At 34.6% G+C, this 10477-nt stretch overlaps 2 protein-coding genes across 2 annotated transcripts; one reads left to right on the forward strand and one right to left on the reverse strand.

Moving 5' to 3' along the window:
- Window positions 1–187: 187 nt before the first annotated feature.
- LOC105111374 (basic 7S globulin-like) lies at window positions 188–1251 on the forward strand. Its single transcript, XM_011006701.1, has 2 exons — window positions 188–264; window positions 378–1251. The coding sequence occupies exons 1-2, from the start codon at window positions 188–190 to the stop codon at window positions 1087–1089; spliced, it is 789 nt and encodes a 262-aa protein (XP_011005003.1). The 3' UTR covers window positions 1090–1251.
- A 3715-nt stretch (window positions 1252–4966) lies between these two features.
- On the reverse strand, window positions 4967–10160 carry LOC105111371 (DEAD-box ATP-dependent RNA helicase 57-like). The gene is made up of 12 exons (XM_011006699.1): window positions 9941–10160; window positions 9728–9851; window positions 9508–9620; window positions 9286–9377; window positions 8754–8850; window positions 8469–8549; window positions 8160–8398; window positions 7091–7285; window positions 6922–7012; window positions 6209–6331; window positions 5841–5991; window positions 4967–5368 (listed from the first exon to the last, which is right to left on the reverse strand). The coding sequence occupies exons 1-12, from the start codon at window positions 10019–10021 to the stop codon at window positions 5160–5162; spliced, it is 1596 nt and encodes a 531-aa protein (XP_011005001.1). The 5' UTR covers window positions 10022–10160; the 3' UTR covers window positions 4967–5159.
- Between the last annotated feature and the right edge of the window lie 317 nt (window positions 10161–10477).

A 10477-nucleotide genomic window follows, 5' to 3' on the forward strand; every position in this document is an offset into this window, starting at 1 on the left:
GTTTGAAGGAAATTGTGTAACTGCAGGAAACCTAGTGGATTGGGCACAGAAATAGAGAAGTCACAAAATAAGCCCAATAGGCAATTTAGTATCTCTTTTTTGGAAGAGAAATACTGTAAATTGATGAGTTAGTTGTCTGATGGAGAATTTACAATCCAAACAATGTGTTTGGCATCAATAGTGGAGAATGATCAACTACAATCTTTTCCCATTCCAGTATGCTCATGAGAGTAAGAAGGTGGTGAGCAGAAGTTCACCGCCTGTGTAGGTCATCAATTTTAATGTAGGTCAAAGTGAAGACCCCGGTTGAGATAATGAAACTTTTCATCATTTAGGTCCAGTCACAACAATTGAACTATCTGCTCTCAAACTTGTAGCAACTCTCAACCTGGTGTGGTTCTTTTCGGTAGTAAAGGGCCTTATAATTTCTTGCATGGAATTGACCTCTCAAAATCACTTCTTTACACTCCTCTTATTTTTAACCCGCTTGGAAGAGATTCTGATCCAAATACCCACAGACTCTCTCCTGAATATTATGTAGGGCTGACTTCAATAAAAGTGAACGGAAAGATGGTGGCTTTTAACAAAGCGCTGTTGGCCATTGATGATCAGTCTGGTTCTGGGGGGACCAGGATCAGCACTCTTGTGCCATACACAAAGTTACAGAGTTCTATTTACAAGGCTTTTACTCTAGCTTTCTTGAAGGAAGCAGCTTCCTCTGCTTTCAATCTTACTACAACAAAGCCTGTCAAGCCATTCAGAGTCTGCTACCCTGTAGGTGCTGTGAAGACTACACAAATGGGACCGGCTGTACCATTAATCGAACTTGTGTTGGATAGACAAGATGTGGTTTGGAAGATGTTTGGATCAAACTCTATGGTGAGGGTTACAAAGAAGAGTGTTGATCTTTGGTGCTTGGGTTTTGTGGATGGTGGGATTGATGGCCCATCGATCATTATTGGTGGTCTTCAGTTGGAGGACAATTTGCTACAAATCGATCTACAGTCAAAGAAACTGGGTTTCAGTTCATCAATTTTGTCTAAGGGGACCAAATGCGCAGACTACAAATTTCCTACCAGAAATGTCTAAAAAGATGATGTATTTATAATATCCATCATGTACTGTATGCATGCTTTCGTTGAGTTTTTCTACCTTCGTTAAGCTAAGGGGCAAAGACAGGCCTATCTAGCTTTGTAATAAGAGTTCGTGCTCTCAAATAAATGAATAAAAGGATGCATACATTAAAAGAAATTAGAAAAAAAATGACTTCTTATATAGCTACCCCTGCATCAATACATAAGTACAAGGTGTGCGTAGCTTATAGTTGATGTATAGGTTGCAACTTTGGCACACAAATTCTTAGAATTTCTAGAGAGAATTCCTAAAAATTCAAATATTTGGCTATCGATTCTAAAATATTCATGTTTCTGATAATTAGAGTTATTTCAGTAATCTCTGATAGACGGTAGCGAAGGAGGAAACAACACACGACAACTAGCTAGGGACGTGCATGAATCTGATCTTTCACTTTCAAGTTGTTCCACATCACAATCCAATCCAAGCCGTAAAATGAAAAAAATCCGAATAGTTTCGATGAAGCAGGCTGAATAATTTCCTCACTTTAACGTAAGTTTGGTGAAAGAAGGCAACAAATGTAAATTACAGACTATGATGATAATTGTCTTCTTCTTCATCTTTTCCATGTCTTAATTGGTGAAAACTACAGATCATGATTTCATCTAGACAACAGGGAACTAAGCTCCATGAATAGAAGCATTCGCTCATTCAAACTTTTTTATATTGATTTTTGAAACCATTACTATTGAGAAATGAATTATGGTAATTACTAGAGAAAATTCTCGCTGTTCATGTTGTTTTTTCTTAATTATTTTGTCTTAAAAAAACATGATGGTTTTATATCTTAAAATATCATATATTTTTCCTTTAAAAATAAACTATTTAGAAAGAGAAAGGTTATTGTTAAAATTATTTATTCATTATTAGAAAAAAAAAAAGAATTCCTTATAAACTAAAAAGTTAATTTACATTAAATTCAAACCAAAACCCAATCCTAGACTCGGACCTTGGGTTTGAATCTCGGCTTGTACCCTTGCTATGCCATAATATTTTAAGTGGGTGTGAACATGTAATTTAAGCCCAAGTCATACTTAACATACGATCTCTTTTCTCTAAAAATTTTATGCTCTGCAAACCTAATTTTAACTCATTAATTTTACTTATATAAGCTACTAGAAAATCTTGTAATCTTTTAATATTGGATTAAGGGTTTTTAAGTTTACAAACAAATATTCTTTGAAATTAATTTAAATTCACCTATTATTTATTTTAAATAAGTTAATGTTACATGTTAAGGTTTTTTTATTATAGAATAATTTCCAACAAAATTTTAATCATAGAAACGAGTGGGTTCCACTTTAAATTTAACCATGTTTATAAATAAATTCTTAACAATTTTTTACATAAACAAAAATTATCTAACAAAAAATTTATAGTTAGCTATATATATTATATGCCATGTTGTCCAATCTATTCAAATTATAATTCTTCAACATGAAATCTCTAAGATTTCATACATCTAAATTGCCACAACAGTAAGATTAGAGATTCGTTATCTCTAAGATAATTTTTTTATTAATTTATCTCTATATTTATAACTTGTGTTGTTCGTTAACCTTATTCACATCAATTTATTTTTTATAATTTATAGTTTATATTCTCCATCATTCATAATCACCCATTTTTTTTAAATAATTGTAACTTAGACTTCGACCTTATATCATCACTTGCCATTGCAATCTATTTAAAATCTTGAAAAATATGTCCACCGTTGCAACCCATTAAGATCTTAAAATATTAATTCAATTGTCATGGATGATTTAAATTTTTCAAAATAATTACATTGTTGCAGTAAATTTAAACTTCAAACAATAATTCTATATATCGTCGCGGTGAATTTAAATTTCACATAATTATTGTGCCGTTGTGGTCAACTTATATCTAAAACAATTATCCCATTGTTGCCACCAACTTAAGTCATCAAAATAGTCTCCGGTCATTGTCATGAAGCTGCCACGCAGCCAATTTTATTTTATTACATTAGTTCCCGCTCATATGGCCGACCTAATTTTTATATTAGATGAGTCCCCGTTAATGCGGTGGACATTGTTTTCTTTCATTTTGGGGTATTTTCTTATGAAGTTCAATAATTGCGTGCTTCGCAAGGAAGTCATAAATGTGTCCTTCACATTCTTGTAAATCATAACAAGATTTATATTTGAAACGTGACAACAAATTCAAGTTCTCGTACTTCACAGCAAATAAAAGCAGGGCTTAACAGTTCAACACCAAATGCCTCTCCCAAGTTCTGTTCCCCATGGTTTGCACTGCCATATTTCCCTGTTGCCTTACATCTGTGCAAGTTGTGATGGTTTGGAATGGAGATTTGAAGGAGACAGATGAGACATTGAACTAGCCCTAATTGATCGTCTTAGCTGCCCTTCTATAGGTTTTTTAATTTTTTATGGATGAGAAATTGTTAGCTTGGCGCTGGCGTTTGTTACATCTTTGTTTTTCTTGTTGTGTTCTTTTGCCTCGCAAACCATGCATGCTTGATATTTGACACGACTACTACACCATTATCATTTCTTTTATCTCTCAGTCTTAAAAGTCAGTGTAGTCCTTTATGTCTTGCATTTACTCTTTTCTTGCCTTTAGAATCAGTAAAAATGGACAGATATTAGTTAGGATTTCTAGATAGATTGAGTTTTCAATGGCAGAGGATCAGCGGTGGGATTTGTATGCAATAGTAAGCAATTGCACCACTGCCACTACTACCACTACAAACAGAAACAGCAGTAGCAACATCAATGAGAATTATGAAAGCCCTTTTGAGTGCTTAACCTCTTTGACTTTTGATGACGATGATGAAGAATTCAACCCATTTGGTTTTCCAAATCTTGCTGCAAAGCCGAGAAACAACAATTGTTTACAAGAATTGCAAGATTCTTACAAGTCCTTTTCTCCTAGCTTCATCACCAATAGTGGTCTTCAAATAATAATAATAATCATCATCATCGTAGCTCCTCCATTTCTGATGTTGTGGTCATTTTTAGCGGCCAAAATCAACAACTTGCACAACAAAGTATTGAAGAGCAGATGGGTTCCTATAACTGTTGCTCTTTTTTTTTTATTTGGCAACTTCATTATTAATCCACACAAGCTCCACAACACACTGCTTTCACATTTCTCTACTACGTACGTTTGTAAGTGATACTCATAACGTGGCTTCATTGTAGGATTACTAGCTCTTGACTTTTGAGTCCATTCGCTGAGGAGCTGAGGAACAAATGAATGGCTGCTCTATCTACACTTCCGTGAGAAAAATGGCGAGCAATCACAGCCAACGTTTATTCTTTAGCTTCCTAGGCAACCCTCTACCTTCGTTGTTTTTTTCTTGGATTGGACTTTGTGCCGCATCCTGGCTGGGCATTGTTAGTATGCAATCCACTGCCACTGTTGTTGATTCTCTATCAATGTCGTTGTCGAACAATGCACTTGCCTAAATTCTTAAAACACATCGTGCTTTGATTGATTTCGTTCATGCTTGGTTAGCATTTTTGCCTTTTTGGTGTGCTTGCCAAACTTGCTAGCTTTTTTCCCATTAAAAATTAGCTCCGAGCAACCTATCCTGTGTTTACTTACGAATAATAAAAATTATTTTATTGAAAATTCATGTTTTCTAATTCTCCTTTTTTTCCAAAAATTAAAAAACACAAAAATGATTATTTTTCTATAAAAAAAGAAGCCTTATTTGATTGTTCAATATCTTAAAGAGTTATTTCTTTTAATATTTCAAATGAAATCAAACAAGATGCTTTTTATTTTAAAAAAATGTATTTAATAAACATGCTTCCTTAATTCTCAGGAAAAAGCTCATTAGAATAAATAGAAAAACTAGAGATGTAAATTGAAATACTACTTTCTGAAAGTGAACACAACTTTTAATTCTTCAAGATTGACAACAAACTGTAGGTGCGAATCATGGGACAAAATGGTGGCAGAGATTCAAAGCAACAGATTGCTACCCTGTCTCCGAAAAACAAAACACTAAATTCTCTGAAGTTTGCTCCAATACTGTTTCATTCTTCCTGATCTTTTGGTTTTGTTGAGATTGATTCTCTTCGAGGACAGTGCTTCTTCCACTTCTTTTTGGGCATATCCATGAGCCAAGATGGAACCTCACAGCCTGAAGCAGTCATCACATTAGCTATGTTTCGCAAATATGGAATATCATGTTCCGTGTAGAAAGTAATAGCTTCACCAATCCTCCCCGCTCTGCCCGACCGACCTATTTGATAAATCAAGAAAGTTTAGCAGCATTAGTTTTCTATTTGTCAACAAAAACACAATCCTTGTAAATGAATCAACAATTATTGCTTTTCTACAATTAAGTGTTAAGAGCTCTTTGAATGCTAGAAATCCACAGGACTCAGAAATCAGAGGCGATTTAATTCCATACTATAACTAAAAATAATTACTTGAAATGGATGTAAGGGACTATCAGATGAAAATCATACAAAATCAGAATTAAAGACACTCAAGGCACAGTGAAAGTGAGGAAATTAAGGAATCTTCTTAAAATAAATGACAGTTCAATGCCCAAGGCTAACAGATTGATAAATTGGATCAAAATATCTTTCACTGTTATTGGTGCTCACAACATGGTTATGGCTTCTTCCATTTTTGTTGGACTTTAATGAACTTATATGCAATCACCTCACATATAGACATAGGAGGTATCCAGAGGTTCAGAAACATACCAATCCTGTGAATGTATGAAGCAGCACAATCTGGGAAATCATAATTAATTACACACTTGACACCTTTGAAATCCATACCCCGACCAAGCACATCAGTTGCAATCAAAACCCATGTCTTTCCAGCTCTGAAGTCATCGATTACACTCTCTCGCTGAGTTCAAGTGAAAAAGACTAGTGTAAAGTACTGTAACTGCTAGGATAACTAAGTAATAGGAATCTATAATATTAAACGCCACAAACAATGAAACAGATTCAGCAGAGTTCTGGAAGGCCCTGCAATAGTGGGCACCAGGATCTTCCTTGATTTTCCTTCTTCACATTATTGATTACCAAAGAATGCAAGCTTGACCATATAAATGGAACTCTACCTGCTCCTGTGATAGATTCGAATGAATGACACCAACTCTAATGCTGTCAAATTTCAGCTCTCCATATAGTTCTTCTGCTCGCTCAATGCTTTGAACAAAGATCAACATTGGTGGATTCAGACTCTACTGCCAAGCATGAGATGCAGCAAAAATGATGAATTGATCAAGAAAATAAAAATCTATTATAACACTTGGAAGAAATAGCTTAACAAAGATAAGGCACAGTATAAAATAGGCAACAATAATCTGGCCAGGTACAATGCTAGGTTTAGATACTATATGACATTTTTCACTGAAAATTCAAACTACATGAAATACAGTAAAACCTGCATTTTTCTGACAAGCAATATGCTTACAAATCTAAACAATCTCCAACTCATTAATATTTAGTTCACAATTAACCAAAACTTGAATACATTTCTCATCTTTTATCAAACAAAAGAACAGAGATAATGTCCATCTCAATAATATGCGAGATAGCTAGATTCAGTTCAAATTTTGAACCCCCTATCTGAAGACAGAAACAAAAACACGACGAAACTTGGATTATGCAATGAATAACTCCAGAATACACAAACAAATGCAATCCCTCCCACTTTTATGACTAGATGGTGTTGGCTCTGACTCCCTAGCTCCATCCTAATATTGACTTAACAAATTCAATATCGAGGGGGGGGGGGTTCAACAGCATGGATATCAGCAGCATAGCATACCTCTGAGAAGCTTTGACGAAGTGCAAGAAGCTTTCCTTCTTCACTTCCAGCAAAGATCAATTTTTGTTTGATAGATTCAGAAGCTGCATTCCTATTCAAATTTCAAATACACGATGCATGTCAAAGGAATTTGATTTACTCTATAATAAGAGGAAATCATCATACTTACTTGTCACCAACAATAACTCTAACAGCATCATGCATAACAGTGCGTGCAACATCCTCGACAAAACCAGGTAGGGTAGCACTAAACAGAGAACGTATTATCGATGGGTTAGAGCATGCTTTCACCACAGAATCAGTCTGCTCTAACAAACTGCGCTCAAATAGCTTATCAGATTCATCGAGAACAAGATACTCAACCCTGCAAAGCAACATTTACGTGGTAAAGTGTCTCGGTGCTAACATATTTGTTAAGATGTTGCTGGAATTGACAGTGCTTACAAATTAAGGTTAAAGTTGCCAATACATCTTTCTTTCTTAAAATAACCTAGAATCAGAGTAACATTTATATCTGGTTGACACAATCATAAATGTGCAATTCTGATGAAAACAAAAGAAAAGCTCATCTTTGTTTCTTAAACCCAGTTCAAATATCTGGAGCATGTTCTCAGCATCCCAATCCACCTGGACCAACCTTACCCACCAAAAACAAAAGTTCACACTAATTTCTTAAAAGAATACGTAAAAATGCAAAAATCTATACCCATGTAAGCTATACTCTCCCCAACCAATTAGTATACAATAGAAGTGCTTTGAGGCTCTATATGGAGTAATACATCTTGCAGGGGTGTGCCAATCAGACTTGCTCATGGAATGGATGGGTTATTTCTTGAATGCTTCATTTTTCTTATTTCTATCAAGGTCCTTCTACGTAGGACAATCTCTAGTCCAACCTCCTGAACAGCTATTTATCTATACAATAAAAGTACTAGTGATGTAGGCCAACTCTAGATTTGTGTTCCGTGGAGGATTGCAGCAAGCTAGGTTTGACTATATAGGGATTTCAGAAGCAATTATAATATTTACTGTAGCATTGAATAGTAACCAATATCATTGTAGCGAGAAAGAAAATATTGCTTAGAGAAATGTGGAAAGAAAGAACAGTCAACGCTAAGAGCATTAACTAAGTAATCTTAATATTCTAATTTCAAAAAATAAACTAAGATTCTTAGATAGTATTAATATTGCTAAGAGAAAATATTTCTTAGAGAAATGTGAAAAGAAAGAGCAGTCACCTGCTTAGGTCTATCTTCTTCTTCTTCTTGGAGATACATAACTGTAAACGACGAGGTGTTGATATAAGGATATCACATGGTAGCTTTGTGAAATCAGTATTCCTCAAAAGCTCTTTGGTCATTAGCTTAATACGGAACTTACTTCCCTTAGCCATTTTCTTGCACTCCCTGGTTGTCTGAGCTGCTAACTCTCGTGTATGACACAAGATAACAGCTCTGATTCCATCCTTTGATGGTTGCTGCATATAGAACTTTGATCAGAAAAGATCCAGGATCAGATTTCTCCCAGTAAAAAGAAATAAGTAGTACCTTCAATTTCATGAGCATGGGATACACAAAAGCCAAAGTTTTCCCAGATCCAGTTGGCGCTTTTGCAAAGCATTCCCGACCCTGGAAAACAGTGATGAGAAAACAGTCAAAAGGATAGACAGTGATAATAAAAGATCTCTCAATAACACATTTCAAAGTTCTAATGGAAATTAGCACAGTTCTAACAGACACCTGTCATATTCTTTTTAACTAAATTTAAATGGGAAAAAAACATGAATGACAAAAGCATTGGTCACCATAAGATAGTCAAACAGAAGTCCGTACAGATAGGAGGACTGGAATAGCCTGCCTTTGAATCGGTGTTGGCTCCTTGAATCCAAGTTTTACCAAATTGTGCAATAAATATGACTCACATCCATATCTGCAAGTGAATCAAAGTAAATTTTCATCTACAGTTAGAGAATAGAAACAAATATATTCAAAAGTGACAAAAAGGCCAGAGAGGCAGACATGTTTATTGTACTATTGAGAGCTAATAAAGGGGAGCAAGGTGTCCTCTGATAGACAATAAGACCTCTAAGATGATGGACCACACAACAAATGTAAGATAAACACAACACCCTAGAATGACATTAACAACTACAACGATGACACTACCAGATATTGGAAGGCAACAATTGAAGAAGAAAAGAATTGCTTTTACGAATAAATTCCCAAAAAAAACAGTAATGTGGAACACAAAATACACTACAACAGTGTCATTTACCAAATTACCTAATCCGTGGCAACATGAAATCAAAATCATTTTTTATATATCCATCTACATTAAGACTACAAAATAAAGCTACAATACCACCTTGTGCTTAACTCTGCAAAACTTTGCAGAGGGGATGGAACGTTGTTTCCAGAGACATGGATGCCATACTTCTTCCTTAAACGTAAATCCCGCTAACCTCAACAAGAATTAAAGAAAAGGAAAATCACAAACACAGATTTCATAATAAACACAATTATAATACTAATAATAATGACATACAATGACAAGAACTATAATTTAAAAAAAAAAGGACAAACCAACCTCATTTTGCCTATTTAATTCCTTCTGATTACTTTCCTCCTGTTCACTTCCTTCATCGGTCACCACTGGCACCGAATCTGAACCCTTAAACACACTGAACCCCTCCACCCTTTCTATATCCACCAAATCAATAAACAACCAACAAAGCCCAAAATCAGAAAAAGTCAAAACCTTTCCCTTTCAATTCACAATCCGAAACCCACAAAGAAAAATCAATAACCTGCTTTAGTTTTCCTCTTCCTCTTCTTATTGACAGAAACTACCACTTTCTCTGCTTCAGTGTCTTCTCTTTTGAAGTAGCTCAAATCGTCCACTGGACCATCATCATTTCTTTGTTTTCTCTTCTAAATAAATTAAAATTGGATCACAAAATAAACATTAAAGGTTAAATCCCCAAAACCAAAAGCAGAATAAAAATAAATAAAGGTGTTACCTTAAAGCGCGAAAAATCACCGGCAAACCTCTTCTTATTGAATTTGATGCCAGTGAGTAAAAAGGAGGTGTCTTTCTCCATTTTTTGAAGCTTTTTTACGCTGAATTTTAAGATTGAGAAAGAGCAGGCAAATAGCAGCGGAGAGAGGTTCTTGCTAGTTTTTGGGGTTTAGGGTTTATTTCTCAGACTGTACCTGTGGCTATGGCTGTTTTGTCATCGCCTTAAACGGCAACGTTGTTTAAAAACCCTAAGTTTTTTTTGTCTTAAAATAAGTATCAAATTAATTTTTAATGAGTTAATTACAATTGAATCCTTTAGTTTATCAAAATAAATAAATCCATCCCTGTAGTATCAACAATGATTAAATAGTCCTTTTATAAGCGTTGATCATGCTTCATTTAATATTATTTTGTTCCCAAAAAAACTACTTTCTTTTCTCATCAAATTTCCATCCTAACTATTTATTTTCTTATCATTGTTAATAATAAAAAAAATCCAAAATAAACTTAAAAAGAACATGAAATAGACAGAATGATT

Source organism: Populus euphratica, unplaced genomic scaffold, assembly GCF_000495115.2.
Source record: "Populus euphratica unplaced genomic scaffold, PopEup_1.0 scaffold292.1, whole genome shotgun sequence".
Lineage (NCBI taxonomy): Eukaryota > Viridiplantae > Streptophyta > Magnoliopsida > Malpighiales > Salicaceae > Populus > Populus euphratica.

What these genes read in the sequence shown, in the direction of transcription:
- LOC105111371 (XM_011006699.1), bottom strand. Translation starts at nt 10,021, where the DNA reads ATGGAGAAAGACACCTCCTTTTTACTCACTGGCATCAAATTCAATAAG. An exon ending in TTCGTCAAAGCTTCTCAGAG is followed by an intron (nt 6,332 to 6,921) that starts GTATGCTATGCT and finishes GCTTGGCAGTAG; the next exon opens with AGTCTGAATCCACCAATGTT. An exon ending in TTCATACATTCACAGGATTG is followed by an intron (nt 5,369 to 5,840) that starts GTATGTTTCTGA and finishes TTTATCAAATAG; the next exon opens with GTCGGTCGGGCAGAGCGGGG.
- LOC105111374 (XM_011006701.1), top strand. Translation starts at nt 188, where the DNA reads ATGATCAACTACAATCTTTTCCCATTCCAGTATGCTCATGAGAGTAAG. An exon ending in AGCAGAAGTTCACCGCCTGT is followed by an intron (nt 265 to 377) that starts GTAGGTCATCAA and finishes TCAAACTTGTAG; the next exon opens with CAACTCTCAACCTGGTGTGG.